This window comes from Balaenoptera musculus, chromosome 3 (assembly GCF_009873245.2).
Source record: "Balaenoptera musculus isolate JJ_BM4_2016_0621 chromosome 3, mBalMus1.pri.v3, whole genome shotgun sequence".
Lineage (NCBI taxonomy): Eukaryota > Metazoa > Chordata > Mammalia > Artiodactyla > Balaenopteridae > Balaenoptera > Balaenoptera musculus.
In genome coordinates, this window is record NC_045787.1 from 126,533,476 (window position 1) to 126,552,096 (window position 18,621).

Below are 18,621 nucleotides of genomic sequence, written 5' to 3' on the forward strand. Positions count from 1 at the left end.
CAGACAAAGACTTTAAAGCAACTGTTATAACCATCCTCTGTGAAGTAAGGGAGAACACTGTTGAAACAAATGGACAGATATAAGTTCTCGGCAACGAAGCTGAAGGAATAAGAACCAAAGAACCAAATGGAAATTTTAGAACTGAAAAACCCCACTGGAGAGGCCCAATGTAAATGACAGAACACAGTCAGTGAACTTGAAAATAGATCAATAGGAACTATTGAATCTGAACATAAAAGAGAAAAAAACGATTTTAAAAAATGAATAGGGCCTCAGAAAATAGTGGGACATATATCAAAGTGTCTAACATTCAGGTCACTGGAGTCCCAGAAGGGGAAGAAAAAGAGATTGGTACAGAAAAAACTTTTTGAAAAAAGAAAACTTCCCAAATTGTAAAAGACATATATTTACAGATTCAAGAAATTAAGTGAATTTCGAACAGGACAAATTCAAAGAAAACTAATCCAGACAATACAATACAACTGCTGAAAACCAAAGATTTTTAGAAAAGTATCTTGAAAGTAACCAGATAAAAAACAACATCACATATAGGGGAACAATGATTCAAATAACTGCAGATTTCTCACCAGAACCATTGAGGGCAAAAGGAAGGGATACCATATTTTCAAAGTGCTAAAAATAGACTGCCAACCTAGAATTCTATATTGTGCAAAAACATCCTTCAGGAATAAAGGCAAAAAATAAAGATATTCTGAGATTAAAAAAAATGAAAAAAATTTGTCACCAGTCTAAAAGAAATAATGATGGAGTTTCTTCCTGTTGAAGGGAATGATGCCAGAGGGAAACTTGTGATTTCAGGAATAAGGAATGAGCAACAGAAATGGTAGTTACCTGGATAGATACATTAGACTATTTTTCCCTTAGTAAGTTTATCAAAAGGGCCATGTGGCACTACTGAAAGCAAAAATTATAACATTTTTCTGATGGTGTTTTGATATATTTAGATGTATTGGGTTGGCCGAAAAGTTTGAGTTTTTCCTTAAAAATCCCGAACGAACTTTTTGGCCAATGCAGTAATACATATGGGCATTACAACAAAAAGGGGGGAAAGAAAAAAAACTCTACAACTATAAGATTTCTATAGTTTACTAGAAATGATAAAATATTAACTGTAAGTAAACTGTGAAAAGTTATATATGTATACTGTAATCCCTAGAGCAACCATGAAAAGTATTATAGAAAGATATACAGATACAGATACAACCTCCGATGGGCAAACTAAAGTAGAATACTAAACAGTATTCAAAGAATCCAAAAGGAGGCAAAAAGAGAAAACGGGAAAGCAAAAGGAAGGGTAGAACAGAAAACAAATAATAAAATGCAGACCTAAGAAACATAATAACTGCATTAACTGCAAATGGTCTCACCACACCAATTAAAGGACAAAGATTGTGGTTGCCAGGGCTGGGAGCAGAGGGGAATGGAGACTGACTGCTTAATGGGCATAGGGTCTCTTTTTGGGATGATGAAAATGTTTCGGAATTAGATAGTGGTGATGAATGCACAATATTGTGAAGGCAATGAAAACCACTGAATTATATATTTTAAAATGGTTAAAATGGTGAATTTTATCTCGATAGAAAAATTAAAAGGATGGAAAAAAATGTATCACACAAATACTAATTAGGACAAAGTTGGAGCTCTAATATTACATGATTTTAAGGTAAAGCTTGTGTTATCAAGATATTTTGGTATTCGTGAAAGGAAAGACACATTGATCAATGAATCAGTATAGGAAGTCCAGAAACTGACCCATATTCATATATCGATTAGCTTTTTACAAAGATGCAAAGGTAATTCAATGGAGAGTAGACAGTCTTTTCAACAAATGATGAAGGAATAATTGGCATCCTTAAAAAAATTGAACTTCAACCTATAAACACTTTTAACAAAAATTAACTCAGAATGTATCATAGATCTAAATGTACAATGAAAACAAAACATTTAGAAGAAAATACGGGAGAAAAGTCTTTGTGACTTTGGAGTAGGCAAAGTGTTTTAGATAAAACACCAAAAGTAGGAGCCATAAATGAAAAATTTTGATATGTTGAACTTCATCAAAATTAAAACTTTTTCTCTATGAAAGACAATGTTAAGAGAATGAAAAGACAAGCTACAGACTAGAGAAAATATTTGCAAATTACACATCTAATAAAGGATTTGCATTTGGCATATATAAAGAATTTTTAAAACTCAGCAATGAAAGACAACAACTCAGTTCTTTAAAAATTCGCAGATTTGGGGCTTCCCTGGTGGCGCAGTGGTTGAGAGTCTGCCTGCCGGTGCAGGGGACACGGGTTCGAGCCCTGGTCTGGGAAGATCCCACATGCCGTGGAGCACCTAGGCCCGTGAGCCACAATTACTGAGCCTGCGCGTCTGGAGCCTGTGCTCCGCAGCAAGAGAGGCCGCGATAGTGAGAGGCCCGCGCACCGCGATGAAGAGTGGCCCCCACTTGCGGCAACTAGAGAAAGCCCTCGCACAGAAGCGAAGACCCAACACACCCAAAAATAAATTTAAAAAAAAAAATTAGCAGATTTGAACACTTATACCAAAGACGATACACAGATGTCATATAAGCCCATAAAAAGATGCTCAAAATCATTGGTCATTAGTAAAATACAAATTAAATCACAATCAAATAGCACTACACACCTATTAGAATGGCTAAAATTTAAAAAAACACTAAAAACACAGATAAGAACTAGCAAAGATGCAAAGGAATTCTAACACTCATACATCCAGTGGGAATGCAAAATGGTATAGCAATTCTGGAAAACTGTTGGGCAATTTTCTATAAAGTTAAACATACATTAACATGTCACCTAACAAACCTACTCCTGGAGAAATGAAAACGTATGTTCACACAAAACCCTGTACACAAATGCTTACAGTAGCATTACTCATAATCGTCAGAAACTAGAAACAACCTAAATGTCCTTAAACAGGTGATGGTTAAACAAACCGTGGTACTGCTCACACAGTGGATGCTCAGCGGTAGAAAGCAGCAAGCTCCTGATGCATGCAACCACGTGGATGGCCGTACATGCAGCTAAGTGAAAGAAGCCAAGCTTAAGAGGTTACATACCGTATGATCCCATGTGGATGGCATTCTGGAAAAAGTGAAACAATAGAGACAGAGAACAGAAGGCGGATGCCAGGGGTTAGTGGGAGTGGGGGGAAGTTGACTACAAGAAGGGCAGCACAAGGGAGCTTTTTATGGTGGGGGAATTGTTCTGTGTTCTGATTGTGGTGCATCTATGACTCTGCACTTCTCAAAACTTAAAGGGATGTACACCAAATAAAAGTGAATTGTACTGTATATAAATTAAAAGTAAACTTAAAAAGCATAGAGGTACAAGAGGTACAAACTACTACTTGCAAAATAAATGAGTCACAGGTATGAAATGTACAGTACAGGGAAAACAGTCAATAACTATGTAATATCTTTGTATTGTGACATTTATCGTAACTAGACTTACCATGGTGATCATTTTGAAAGCCATAGAAATATTGAATTACTATGTTGTAAGTAACAGGAACTAACATAGTGCTGTAGGTCAATTATAAATATAATTAACACTATTCTATATATGAAAATTAAGTAAATCCTGAGTTTTCATCACAAGGAAAAAAATTTTTTTCTATTTCTTTAATTATGTATCTGTATGAGATCATGGATGTTCACTAAACTTACTGTGATAATCATTTCATGACATATGTAAGTCAGCTCATTATGCTGTACACCTTAAACTTATACAGTGTTGTAAGTCAATTATACCTCAATAAAACTGGAAGAAAAAAATTATACACAGCACTATCCTTCCTCAAGTGTGGCAGTAGAGACTATATAATAATCCATTGCAAATAAACTGTACTTTTCAGTTTAAAACTCCTTTATGTTTCATAAAAGTCCTGTAATTTAAGTTGTACACCTCCATTTATCTTGATTTTTAAAGATTAATAAATACATGTTGATATGAAGATAAATGTTTAACAAATGTACTGGGACAGGAATAAAACTCTCCTGACTGCTCTAACCTCTCTGCTATAACCTACTTTCTCCTGCTGGTCCAAAGTGAGGTCAGAGGTTAGTTTCTCCAGCTGACCCAAGTGAGGTCAGGGGTTAGTTTCTCCCGTGCACACAGAACCCAGAGCTCCCAGCTCCTGTTCAGAAGGCCACCCACAGCACCTTGCAAAGTCTACCCCAATTGAAACCTTACCACACCAATGCTTTCAAATGAAAAAACGGCTGTTCCAAAGAAGAGCGAGTAGGTCTTCCAATTTGCTACCAGTGGCAAGTGGCTGGGGTCTGGAATTCCCTATGGGGGAGAGAAATGTGGTAAAGACATTTTCTCTCAAAGCATGTTTGGGCTCCCTTAAGAGAAGAGTATTCTGAGAGTAAAGCTGAATTATAAAAAAAATTGAATATCAAGAAATTCAGAAAACTTCAAAAGGAAGTAGGCAACAATCAGAGTTGATTTTAACACTTCCCAATACCAAAGAGCCAGAGGAAAGAAAGATTAAGGTATTATCAAAGTACTGAAGGATCAGGGATCTCACAGAGGGAGTCTGGTTTATCAGAATCCTCCAGAAGAAAATCTTACACACCACAGTTTAGTACTAGCCTAAAGTGCCCAAGAACACTTTGAATGTACCAGTGGTTATAGATGTTGGAAATTACTGTGACTATAGTTACAGTGATATTCTAGGGAGCCCAAAGTAATTAGTTAAATATGAAAGTCCCCTTTTCTTCTTCAATGAGCTGTAAATAGAAGGAGAAGAAAGTGTGTGGAATAAATATTTTATGTACCCTGTGACCTAGTATGTGAAAATAATGACAGAACAATTTCTCTAACTGAGCAACCTCTGGAATAGTCCAAAAATAAATCAGAGGTAGCTATTTCATTGGGGAATTCAATTTTGTAGAATCTATCAATATTGCCTTAAGACTTATCTGTGGTTATCCTAAAATATTTGGCTAATCTGTTATTTTTACTAAATTCCATGGACAAAATAACGTTTTTTTCTTGTGACTTCTGAAAGAGGAAAACATCTTGAAAGGTATTAGGCATGCCAAGGGTCTTCTGGATTTAAATTTCTATGTAGCCTTGTCCATTATAAAATGAAAATTAGAAAGGAGAGAAAAGTGGGAAACTGAGGGAAAATGAATATCCATACTCAACTTCAAAGATGTGTGATTTACACCATGATAGATTTGTTTGTGGTCTTTCAAGACTTTCTATTTATACCTCTGTGACTAAATATTAGGTGTTGTTGTTGTTTTCTCTTGAGTCCCCTAGGGGTAATTTTGCAATTACTTGGAATTATAGCTTAGAGGATGTAAGACTAGTTCAATAAGGTTTAGCTGTGGTAGAAAATCCTGCTTTTTATCTGCCTTTTGCTGCTATCCAGCCATTACAGGAATGGTCTATAGTTAACCAATCAAGATATTTTCCTTGCAAAGCATAATTTTTTTCTAAAACCAGGATTTGACATAAAACGAGTATTGGAGAAGGAACATCAAAGAGAAGATACCCAGAAAAATGAGAGTGCACAGAGACATCTTTGTGGAAGAAATGCTACAGTAAAGTGGGTTCTAAGCTGACGAGGGGAGTGCATACCTATCTACCCTCAGGGCTGGCCCCAGGTGTCAGTCTGTCATTGATAAAAGGCTCTGCCCACTAGAGGAGTGAGGAGTGTGGTGTGCTAACCTGGATGATGGACTGGGCGATGATGATCAAGCTGACCAGCATGGTGATGTTGGCCAACAGGGAGAAGATGGTCAGAACCCTGAGGTTCCGGATGAGGACTATCAGCACCAGGAGGGGCAGGAAGGCGAGCATGTAGAGTCGAGAGTCCACGGTGGGCGTCAGGATCACTGTCCCGTTGTAATGGCAGTTGTTGGTTGTGCTATTAACCGCTTCCACTACCTGGGAGAGGAATGGGAAAAGCAAGGGGAGATTCGATGAATCTTCTGGCCACATGATTAGCTCAGTGCCTGGCCCATAATCAGACTCCCTCACAAAGAGCTAGCATGTCTCACGTGCCAGGGTCTCAGAGTGAGTGAGAGTGACTTTAGGACTTCTTACTGCACATCTTCTGCACCATACTTCCTCAACAGAAGCTGCAGAAATAACTTTAATAAAAAACAAACTTAATAAACATAAATACCTAAACTTAGAGTGGCTATTTGTTAGCTTTTGGCAACGCAGAATCCATTCCTCCTGAGTTTGATTTATTTTTGGTGCATTCTCTCCCACATGAATACAACCTTGGTGGACTGTAAATCACAATCATGTGGCAGAGCCAAAGCACTGCCTTTGACTCAAGCAGAGGCACTCACATCTCTCCCTGGAATATGAATCTAAATAACAAGCAAAATGACACAAGGCAGACCTAGAAAAGGGTAAACAGTAATTATGAGAGGGAATCCCTGAGAAGACTGCTCATCAGTTCTATCGACATCCCCCTAGCTGCCCTGGTTCCTGTTCCTGTCCTTTTCTGAGACCCATTTTTTTTTTTTTTTTAGTTTTCTCTGTCATTTTGGAAGTTAGCTAATATTCTTCCACTAAACTCATTCTCTGCTTAAGTTCCACTGAATCTGTTTCTTTTGCTTATAACCAAAAAAGCTCATCACTTACTGTTTCTTAATTGGACCAACACTGACATTTTGAGTGAGAGAACTCTTCCTTGTGAGCATTTGACCATTCATTGCAGGACATTTAGCATCTCTGGACGCCACCCAGTAAAAGGTATTAGCATCCCCCCGTCATTGCGACAAACAAGGAACACCCCCTGCACACTGTACAAATACCTCCCAGCAAAGTGGGGGTAGGAGGGAGGGTACCACCCTCCTTTGGAATCAGCATGACTTAATGGCTACAGTCTTATTGTGCAAGCAACACAGTCCACTGCAGAACAATTAGAAACTAGATTTAAGCAAGAAGAAAATGTAAAATCAATGATAATCTCAGTACCTATGGGTAGCCATGGTAATGCCTTGCAATATATTCATCTGTACATTTTCTATGCAGTATCACAAATTACATGTATTACACACATCCTTTTTATTTTACAAGACTGAAATTATAGTATACACTCTTATTTTGAAATCTCCTTTCCGGGACTTCCCTGGTGGTGCAGTGGTTAAGTATCTGCCTGCCAATGCAGGGGACATGGGTTCGATCCCTGGTCCGGGAAGATACCACATGCCATAGAGCAACTAAGCCCGTGTGCCACAAATACTGAGCCTGCGCTCTAAAGCCTGCGAGCCACAACTACTGAGCCCGTGTGCCACAACTACTGAAGTCTGTGCGCCTAGAGCCCTGCTCTGCCACAAGAGAAGCCTCCACAATGAGAAGCCTGCGCACTGCAATGAAGAGTAGCCCCCCGCTCACTGCAACTTGAGAAAGCCCATGCACAGCAACGAAAACCCAACACAGCCAAAAATAAATAAATTAATTAATTAAAAAAAAAAGAAATCTCCTTTTCATTTAACACATCATGAATACTTAAATAAATCATTAAGTCTTGTTATTTTCTGATTCCTCACTACAGTAGGAAAAATACTTGGAACATTAGCCAGGTATTCAAGGCCTTCCATAAATGGACCCATTCAACTGTGAAAGCTCTTCCTCTCCCAAGGCCCACACCTTCTTCTACAACCACTTGTATTGTCTCTCCTGAGCAAGTCCTGTACATTCCTGCCTTCAGGTGTTTATTCCTCCTCCCACCTTGGCTGCCACTACTTCTCCAACCTGCCCTTCAATGCCCAGCTCAGGTGCATCTCCTCAAGGGAGCCTTCTCTTGCTCCAATGATCTCTCCTGCTCCCATACATTTCTGCCCCTTAGCTCACAATTAAGCATCCCCAACCTCAGGGTGTTAGTGGAGTTCTGACCCAACACCAACATATTATATTGATATTTAGCTTTTTATATGTCTTAGAGCACATCCCACTTAGTCTGAAAACTCCTTGAGATAATGCTTAGCTTGTCTCTAGACAGATGATTGATAAAGTTCTGCTAATGTCAGATTGATTTCCAAGCAGCAATCTGGCAATTAAGAGCCTTCAAATCAAATTCCTTGACCCAGTAATTTTACTTAAAAAATACATATACTAAAGTAATAAAGGGTTGTACAAAGACTTGTACAGATTATAGTAGAAAAACAGATTATAGTAGAAAAACAGAAAATATCAGATGATAAAAGACTAAGTCATCTGTACGATGGAAAATTCTAAAACTATTAAAAATTACACTAAAAAATTGAAGGACATTGAAAAATGCTAATCAGTTAATACTCATTTAAAACAATCCATGAGTGGTTGGATTAAGAATAATTTTGTTTTATTTTGAGAAGCAGTATAGCATAGTGTTTAAAAACTTGAGCTGTGATGTTAAAAAGGCCTGTGTTTTTAACCTTTGTTCTGTGACCATATTTACATACATTATAGAGTTCATAACATCAGTTTTCTCATCTGCAAGATGGGAATAACCATAGTACCTACTCTGATAAGACCATGGAGAGAATTAAATGAGGGAAAGCTTATAAAATGATCAGCACTGTACCTGACACATAATAGAAGCTAATTCTGAATTCTCACTATTTTTTTCCTTCTTTTAAATTTTTTTTTTACATTTCCAAATTTCTGGTAGTACTATAAACAGAAAAAGAGCCCTGAAGAATAGTTTTCTTTTTTAAGCTTATTGATTAAGGATAGCCTCTGTTATTACCCACATTACTTTGCTCAAATTGCTCCAAGATAACTATTGGGTTAGATCAGAAGAATTTCTCGGGGACAAAAAACTGTTAAACCAAGGAGATTAAACAGCTAAAGGTAGATAAAGATGGCCCAGAGATTAGGTATCATTCAAAAAGACCTATATCAGTTTAAGAAGAGTTAAGGATGATTACGTACCAAGGCAGGACGATTGACAAAATCCAAGGTTACTTCCAGCTCAATTTTAAAGACCAACCTTGAGGACAGGTCCAGTTTTAGAGACAACTCTTGGACAAAGGGTACTGTGGATAAAGTAATCACTTACAGAAATCTGCAGATATGTGAACTGGGGGAAGCCTGGGTTCTTTGATAACACTCAGTTTAACTTTCTTCATTGTATGATGAGGACACTAGGGCCCAAAGAGAAGAAGCTATTTGTTGAACAACTAGAAAAAGAGGACCCTCCTTTTCCATGTTCTTTTCCCTCCCACCTTCTCTAGAAGACTCTACCTGTTTTAAATTATCAGCCAGAAACACAATGTACACGCAGCAGAAGCCCATCTGGGTGACTATAAGAAAGAAGCTCACCATACGCCTGAGGAGAGAGAGAAAAATAAAAAAAACTTGTTATAAAAGAAGAGCTGGCTTGTCATTTCCGTTTCTGTTCCCAGGGGTTGGTGACCCTCGACCAGCACCCTCGGTCCTGCTACCACAATCAACAATGGGGCAGTAGAAGGGACGTAACAATAGTTCTTTGAAAAACATGTTTCTCAACCACCTCCACACTCTCAACTCAGCAGTGGTAAAATTCTTCATCCTCAGGAACCTTGCCCCATACCCAGCTCTGTGTTGATACTAATTGATGTAAGGCAGTAGGCACAACTTATTAGCAATCATTAAAATTTTTTCCTACCATGTACCAGACACCGTATTAGGCACTGAAGATACACAGACAAATAACACGTGTTCTTTTCCTCTAGTGGTTTAGAGACTAGTGGGTGAGATGGATAAAAAATAATATGGCGGGACTTCCCTGGTGGCGCAGTGGTTAAGAATCCACCTGCCAATGCAGGGGACATGGGTTCGATTCCTGGTCCGGGAAGATCCCACATGCCGTGGAGCAACTAATCCCACGTGCCACAACTACTGAGCCTGTGCTCTAGAGCCTGTGAGCCACAACTACTGAAGCCTGCACACCTAGAGCCCGTGCTCTGCAACAAGAGAAGCCACCGCAATGAGAAGCCCGTGCACTGCAACAAAGAGTAGCTCCCGCTCGCCGCAACTAGAGAAAGCCCGCATGCAGCAACGAAGACCCAGTGCTGCCAGAAATAAATTAATTAAAAAAATAATAATATGGCACTAAGGGCCATGGTAAAAAGGGCATTTTACCCGAATTAAAGAGCAGACAGCCTTCTTAGAAAAAACCAATACCTGAGCGGGAGTCCCCTGGGAAGAGGAAGAAAGAGAGTGAGAGAAGAAAAAAAGGAATAAAGAGGAGGGGCAGATGGCGAAGAAGTAGTGAGGAAAAAGCATTTCAGCAGAGGGATTAGGCAGATTTCTCTAGCTGCCATGTGGAGAGTCCACTGGAGGGGGCAAGACTGAGGATGGGAAGACCAGATAATGGAGGTGAAAGATGGCAGCCACCTGGACAAAGACGTAGCTGTTAGGGTGAGAGAACTGAAAGCATTTTAAGAGATACTAGGGAACTAGAACTTACAGAACCTGGTGACCACCTACATCTAGGGGAAGGAAAAAGGAAATGACTTAAGGTGAGTGACAAGTTTTTGGCTTGGACAACAAAATGAACTGGGAAACTCAGAAGGAAGAACAGGTTTTAGGGGAAGGGGAAGAAATGGCACATTCAGTACCTGAATTGTTGAGCTTGAGGTTCCTACAGGAGACATTGAGGAGACAACCACATACTGGGGTCTGGAAATGTTGATTTGTCAGTGATGGATAAAGCCTTGAGAAGGCAAATTAGTGTTGGAAAGTGTGCAGAGTGAGAAGAGAAGGCAGCGTTCCAAACCCTAGAGAACACCAACATTTAAAGGGAGGATAGAAACGAAGAAGCCTGCAGAGTAATGACCAGAGAGGTAGGTAGGAAACTAGGATGAAAAAGGGTTTAATAGAAGCCAAGTGAAGAGAGAATGTTTGAAGAAGAAAACAGTCAATTGTACCCACTGCTGCTGAGAGGTTCTCCAGGGCAAAGAAGGTGCAACAGGGAGGTCTTTTAGGACACTGGTGGAAAGGACTTCAGTAGAAGTACAGGACAGGAAAGCCAGGTGACCCATGAAGGAGGTGTGAATGGGGTGTATGGATGTAAAATTAGAGGGTGGGCTATTCTTTCATAAAGCTAGAGTGTGAGTTCCAGTCTTGAAGGTGCCCATTTTGTTCATCGTTGTAAACCCACTGCCTAAAGCACTTCCTGACACACTGCAGGTATTCAGTATATATCTGTTGAATAATCAGATAATGAATATGAGATAGAGGACGATATAAGGTCCAGGAGGCTTTATTAATTTATTTTATTGTTTTAAGATGGAGATACATGAACACATTTCAGTGTTGAGAGGAAGAGCCCATAGTTCAAAAAAGAAGTTCAAGTTATAGGAGAGGAGACAATTAGTGGAGTGAAATTCCTAAATAGAGCAGGAAGATCTACCTTACATGCCCAACAATAAGTAGAAGGATCTGACGGGTTGCGACAGGCAAAAGCCACCTCTTGAGTCACACAATTGGGAAAATACTGGAAGTCATCCCATAGCCTTACTAGTCTGCTCATAGGCTGAATTTATTAATTCAGTATGTGAATGGGCTTTGGGTCAAGAGACATGCCAGACCCATGATGCTCGTGGGCAAGGCACACCTCAGGCAGTGCAGTTTGGGGTATCACAGTTCAAGAGAGACTTTGATAATCTAGAGGTGAGTAGAAAAGAGTAGACAGACAGGGTGGGGAGAGGTGGGAAAACAAAGACAAAAGAGTAGATTTAGTCCCAAGTACCAGGAGACAGGCGTTGACTGTTTCCATCATCTCCAAAAGCAAAAAAGTGGAGGTTGCAGGAGGTAGACTTCAGCTCACCAAGGAACCCTCAACGTCTTGGTCTTTTTCTCTCTTTTCTTCTCACTATATACTCTCTCCCTAAGAGACCTCTTCTGTCCCCTGGCATCATAGCTGATGACTTCAGTGTCTCCTGCATGAAGACAGGTTCAAACCTATACATATAACTACCCACTTGACATCTCTGCTTGAATATGCAAAACACAAGTCATCAGAAGCCTGAGTCAACCTTGACTCTTTCTTTCCTCTCCCCACAACCCTGGGATCCAAATCATGACCAAATTCACTTTTCTCCATCCCCACTGCCACCAGCTTGGACCCAGCCATCACTGTCACCTGCCTGGACATTGTCAACAGCCTCTTCATGGGTCTAACTCTATTCTTGCTCCCTTACAATTTCTTCTCCTTACAGAAGCCAGACAGATCTTCAGACAATGCGAATATGATTAAAACAGGAAAGCCGCTGATTAAAACCCTCCAATGGTTTCCTGGTTGCTTTTAAGAAAAGAACAAGACCTTGAAGAGGGTCTAAAATGTACACCTTGTTTGGGCCCTTGGATCCTTCTTCAGCATCATCTCCCTATCTGCCCTCAAGCTACCTGGTCGTTCTTTACCCTGAAACTGTCACATACTCCCTCTTGCTTCAGGACCTTCATAGCTTGCTCCTCTTCCTGGAAGGCCCTTCAGGCTCCTGCCCACTTTTCCCTAGGTAATTCCTCATTCCTAAGAATGCCTTCCTTCAGAACTCATCTCAACTGTTCCATCCTAGGAAGCGTACCTGAACCTACGTACATCTCCTTACCTGCTTGGTAGCAACTAGTGCTTCTTTCCTTCATGGTACTTATCCCAGTGGCTATTAAGTAACTGTGTCCTAAACTGTTTAAGGTCTGTGTTTCCCATTGGACTATGGATTCTGCACGGGCAAAGCTTTGTTTGCCTTGTTGCCCACAGTATTTCTAGGGCCTGGTACATAGTCGCAACTAGATAAATGTGGTTTAATAAAAAAGTGAATGATATTCAAGTTGCATAGCAAAGGAATGAGAACCCTGTATATACAAGGAGCGGGGCTGGATCAGGAAGACTGCCATTGAATCCCTTTCATGTGAAGTCCAGTGTTCTGTGTTACACGAGCCAACTTTCCAGGGAAGAGAGCATCCCTGACAGCTGCACGTCCTCCCTACTTTGGGCAAAGCAAGACCAAGGTACCTTCCCCAGTGGGCGTGGTTCCGGAGCCAGGTGCTGGGGCTGCCTTCTAGTCCGTGCATCACCGTGTCCCCGTAGTCCATAAAGGGCTTGTTCAGTCTGCAGGAGAGACTGCATACAGTTACCAAGAGGCAGTTTAAATTAAGATAATATACTGAAAAGTCAGGAGACGCATAGCAAGACAGAACCCAGCTAGAATGGAAAGAACACTGGGGCAGAAACCCAAGTTCTAGTTCAGGTTTTGACACCTGGTGGTATTTCCTTGGTGGCTTGTTTTCCTTACATGTCAAGTGGGACGGTGACTATATAACATGGGTAATAATACACACCTTGCATGGGTACAGTAGTTCTCATATCCTTGATCCCACTGGATCCTCATGACAATTCTCTGAGGCAGGGTTAGGCATGGATTGTTTATGCCCAATTTATAGATGAGCCAAACAGATAAGCACAATGGCCTGATTGAGATCACCTAATGAGTCATGTGGTAGAGCTTCATTTAGCTCCCTGCCCCAAATGCTTTTCTCTTTTTCTTGGCCTTGTTGGAAGAAATTAAGAAGTGAACTCTTGTTATATGTGGGATGCTTCTGGGATGTCCCTGAGAACCAAGTACCAAAGGAAGTGACAAGAGGACGGTGTTTTCCTCACCTGTGGCAGAAGCGCTGGGCGCACCTGACCAGGATGTGCATACAGTGGCAGGAGATGAAGCCCATGGCCAGCAAACTGAGAGGGCCCATCTGGAGGAAGGGCCAAGGGGCAAGGGAAGAGAGAAGAGAATGAACTTGTGAATAACTCGGCCAGGAGAGATTTGGTAGTGCAGATATTATTCCGAACTCCAAGAATTTTCTAGCAAACTGGTTTGCAAACCCTTTTTAGCAGTAACAGCGATTCTTTCTTTTCTTTTTTCTTTCTTGAAGTATACTTGACTTACAATGTTATCTATTCTTGCAAATATGCTCTCAAGTCGTACTCCGGGAAAGTGCAAAAGGCAGTCACAGTGGGGTACGGTGGAAGGAGTAAGGGCTCAGAACTGTGGTCCTCAGTGGCCTCTGAGGTGCCCCTGGGAGCTAGTGCTCTACAGAGCACAGCTGGAAAACCAGTCATAGTCCAACCCTTGCATTCCACAGGGGAGGAAGCTGAGGCCTGCACAGTGGACAACTGGCTTGCTGAGGCCACTCAAAGCCTGTGGCAGGGCCAGAACTCAAACCTAGGCTAGATATCTAGACTCCAAGTCTGGACCAAGCTGCCTTTCAGAAAGATTGCTCACTGTAGGCCACTATAAACCTTTAGAGGCTGTCCTTGTACCTCCTTGCTACCATCCAGTTGTATTGGCCCCACCTGTGGCAGCCCCTCTTACCAGGATGCCTGCATTCTTCGTAGCCAGGGGTAGTCCCAGGATCCCTGTGCCTAGGTTACCTTTCACCAGGTGAACCAAGGTCTGGAATGCTCTAAAGGAGAGGAAAAAGACATGAGCATGTGGGTGTGCAGAGGTGAGGAGATCCAACAGGCATTCTGTCCCAGCGTGCCCACACCAGAGTTGAGCTGGATAGGTGGGCTCCTGGTTGTCTCTTAGTCTCCACGGCCTTTGCTGGCACTCTGGGTCTCATGTAGGGTGACCAACCATCCCAGTTTGCCCAGAACTGTCCTGGTTTTATCAGCTAACACTCAATATATGCCATTAGAACACTTACTATATAACAGACATTATGCTAAGGATTACATGTATTATTCTCATTTAATCCTCTTGTCAAGACAAGGAAGTAGGTTATTGCCCTTATTTTGCAGATGAGGAAACTGAGGAATAGAGATTTTTAAAAATGACTTATCTAAGGATATATTGCGGAGCCAGAATTTGAACCCAGAACTGCCTCAGAGTCTTTGTTCTTCATCCCACTTCTACTGGACTGCCTCCCGGAAAGGAGCCCAGAGAGATGGGTTAAAGGGACAGCCCCATTTCATAATTGAGGGAAGTAAGGCTCAGAGAGGGCAGCAAACAGCCCAAGGTCATAATACTGGTAGCAGATATAGGACTGAACTCAGAGAAAAGGAGAAAGGGCAGGCAGCAAAGAGAAATCATTGTGACTTCTGAATGAAGAGGCCAAATGACTTGGTCCCCAGATGGGGTCTGTTGGGACAGGGTTATTTAGGGTTTGGGCTCCAGAGGGATTTTTTTTTCCCTCAGGCCAGGACATCAAACTGGGGAATGGCAAGTCTCCTCCTACCTCCGGCAAAAACAAAACACAACACTCAGACTTTTAAGACAGATGTGAAGGTGGTCCAGAAGACAAGGTCTAAGCCACCCGGGGTGAAGTTCTAGGGAGGTATCCTCTCTGGCGGTGAGTTAACAAAACAACCTATTTTTACACCTCTTTGTACCTGGACGAGGTTAAACTAAGATGAGTATCGGGTTAACATTTATAACTTGAGAAACCTTGGAAATTCCCCAGGAGAGCCTTCCAAGTGAAGAGACTTACTGTGAAGAACAGCAGAGGTATTATGGAAGGAGCCTGGTCTCTGGGGTTGGACAAACCAGGGATTAAAACCCAAGGCTGCACTTCCCTGGTGGTCCAGTGGTTAAGACTCCACGCCTCTACTTCGGGAGCATGGGTTTGATCTACTACTTAACTAGCTGTGTTATCTTGGGCAACATGTCCACTTTGCTGAGCCTCTATGAATGTTAGGAGGAATATTTTTGGAAGAACTGCCCCAAACATTCAGGGATTAATATAAATGTTCTTTATATTAATCCCTGAATCCTCTAGCTTCCTGAGGATCTGCCATTTGTTAAGGGTTAAAGGGAAAAACTGTGGGAGAAAGAGGGTGGAGAGTCTCTGCGTCCCCTTCTCTCTCCCTGTAGGTGTCAACATCGCTGATTGAGCACTGCACCTCACGGCCCTCCAATCCAATGATGGGCTTGTTTTGCAACTAGGGTCAAAGGGTCACTTGGAAATTTCTAACTAAAGGACTTAGGACATCAGAATTTAACTTTGGGTGACTAAGACAACTTAATAATGTGGTGAGTTGTGCAAAGCACTGGGCTGGGAGGCAGGAGATCTGGGTTCTAGCCTTAACTCCTTTGGTGACTTCGGAACGTCACTGTAGTCACAGTAGTCGGCTTACGGGCACTAAGCTTGGGGGCTTCCTGCACAAATCGCCTTTGCAGCCACCCTGGGGAGGAGCCAACTGTTATTTCACAGGGGAGAAATTAGAGTACTAAGTTCTATCACTTGCTCAGGCTGGTAAGTAGCTGAAGTGGGAATTCAAACCCCGGTGAGCTAACTCCATAGGTACCATGCTTACCCAACCTGTTTATTACCTCCCTCCAAGCCAGGAGCTAGTTCTGACTTGCTTTCTTCTCTGATTCTTAAGTAGCTAAAATTGCCATCAAACCATATCTTATTGGGTTGGCCAAAAAGTTCGTTTGGGTTTTTCCATAAGATGTCACTATTCCAACCCAACCGTTCAGGACTGGTTCCCTCAAGGCCTCCGATGGAGAAATAGCCCACCTCAGCAGTGGATGCCCCAAGGCCTGGAGATCTCACCCTCAGGATCCTGAATTCTTAGCAACCCTGGGGGACTAGCCCTGGGGCAAGTGAACCCGGTCACAACGTCAGTCATTGTGTCCATCCCTGAATGGTCCTGCAGGGTGGCAGTGGGAGGAGCTTTGCCTGCCTCTTTCTCCCTCTTTGCTGCACACTCTCCCCCAACCCACACAACACTCAACCTTTCAGATGTAACTGCCACAGGCAACCTCCTTAAATTCACACTGCCAACAATGTGTCCCCATTTTGCATATGGGGAAAACTGAGGCTTTGAGAAAGAAGGAGCAGACTCACACCTTGGATGCAAGTGACCTTTCTACTACACCGACAGGGTCAACATTTTCTTCATAGAGCTGTGGAACCTGACCACCACGCCAGCCAGTCGCCCCACCCATTTTTCCTCAGTGAACTAGCCATGCTGCTTTAATGGTGGAGGCGAAGGGAGCTGGAGCTTGGCTTCCCTGCCGAAACTCTTTCAGTACACCCCTCCTTATCACGGTTTGAAAGCCTCACGAGTGAACCCCCCCTCTTCCCCCCAAACACACCCCAGGGAGGTGGAAGAAACTAGACTCTTCTACATACTGTGCTTTTGATGTTGTCACTGCAGTTGTCAATGGAAGTAGAGGCCCGGGTAACCGCAGGAAGGAGGCAATGCTTGGTTGTCTGTGGTTTTAGCTCGTGTCACCTTCTCCACCAAGAAGCTGGGGATTCTGCCCCCCTCCCGGACATTATCAGGACTGGCCAGGAGCAAAACTGACTCTAAGGCTATACTTCAATTAAAAACAAACAAACAAACAGACAGACAGACTCCAGGGCCAGCACTGGAGTCCAGCCCCCATCCTGCCAATGAGCCAGTGCGTGGCCTGGGGTAACTTGCCTTAGTTTCCCCACCTGCACATGTTGGGGGCTAGATCACTCTATCCTAAGGGCTTTCTGACAGTCTCCCCTCCTGCCCCTTTAAGTTCTCAAGTTGACTCAGTCTCTGACTGCACCTTTTGCAGCTTTGGTTTCCCCAAGGTTGCATGATGGGCTGGGGGTCAGACACACCCCCCTCAGGTTTTTTTGCCACTGCAAGCTTCCAGGCTGGAAGGCAGAACTGGGGATGGCAGAAAAGAGCACTCACGTTATGCCCTTGGTCGTCTCCGAGTCCGGCGACTCAGAAGGGCTTCCATCCAAGAAACCGGAATCCTTGTCCTGCAACTTCTTGGCACTTTCGTAAGAGGACTTGAGGTCCAGTTTGAGGTCAACAGCTCCCTGGGGACCACCGGCACTCTTTGTCATGGGCATGGCTGTTCACAAAGAGAGGGCTCCCGGTGATGGTGGGGTCTGCACTGAGCAGGAAGGTGTCCAGTCAGGTGCAAACCCCAGCTCAGCGGCTTGTGCCTTAGCAGGCGCTGGCCAAGTGGGAACGAGGCCCCACCCACCTCCGCTGGAGGGTGTGCCTCCTGCCCCGAAGAAGCCCAGTGGAAGAGGAGCAATGCCCAGGAGGAGGAGGAGAGGAGGGCAGGGGACTGGGGAGGGAGTCATCCCCGCTTACCTAGCAACAGTAACGGCAACAGCGACTATGACACTGATCATTTTGATAACTACTATTTATTAATCACTTCACTAAGGGATAGATGCTCTTCTAAGTGCTTTACCTACATTTTCTCACTTAGTCCTATAAATTAACTAATGAGGAAATCAGGCTCTGAACTAAAGGGACCTGCCTAAGGTCACATAGCTAAAAAAGTGACCGAGTAGGGACGAGAGCCCAACGCGTCAGGCTTTTTAGCCAATAACCTATTTCTACATCCAAGAGAATATCTATCCCGCCCCGCCACCTCCGTTGGGGCAGGGGCTCCGCTTCTCACTGGCTGCATGCCTGCTCTAAGGCATCCTTCTGGGAGCTCCCCTTTCTTAAGCTGGAAAAAAAGGAGCACTTACTCACCTCGAACTGCTTCTTAGCTTCTGTGAGGCTCCAGGGAGAGAGGAGTCGGGATTCTTTTGGAAAGGGGCGGAGAGGCAGATTGTTCAACCCCTAGCCTAGCGCTGGCCTCAGGAGAGGGTGTGAGTTGCCTAAGGTCACATGTGGCAG

General features: G+C 42.8%; 1 protein-coding gene across 1 annotated transcript in view; it reads right to left on the reverse strand.

Annotated features, from left to right (window-relative positions):
* Nucleotides 1-17,956, reverse strand: part of LOC118893467 (proton-coupled amino acid transporter 2-like) — a 28,925-nt gene extending 10,969 nt beyond the window's left edge. Inside the window, exons 1-7 of the mRNA XM_036849057.1 lie at nucleotides 17,668-17,956; nucleotides 14,360-14,450; nucleotides 13,651-13,739; nucleotides 13,006-13,101; nucleotides 9,252-9,336; nucleotides 5,733-5,951; nucleotides 4,242-4,340 (exon numbers count right to left, since the gene is read on the reverse strand). Of these exons, the coding sequence (XP_036704952.1) occupies nucleotides 4,242-4,340; nucleotides 5,733-5,951; nucleotides 9,252-9,336; nucleotides 13,006-13,101; nucleotides 13,651-13,739; nucleotides 14,360-14,450; nucleotides 17,668-17,831 (843 nt within the window). The 5' untranslated portion in view covers nucleotides 17,832-17,956. The remainder of the gene's footprint in view (nucleotides 1-4,241; nucleotides 4,341-5,732; nucleotides 5,952-9,251; nucleotides 9,337-13,005; nucleotides 13,102-13,650; nucleotides 13,740-14,359; nucleotides 14,451-17,667) is intronic.
* Nucleotides 17,957-18,621: the final 665 nt, after the last annotated feature.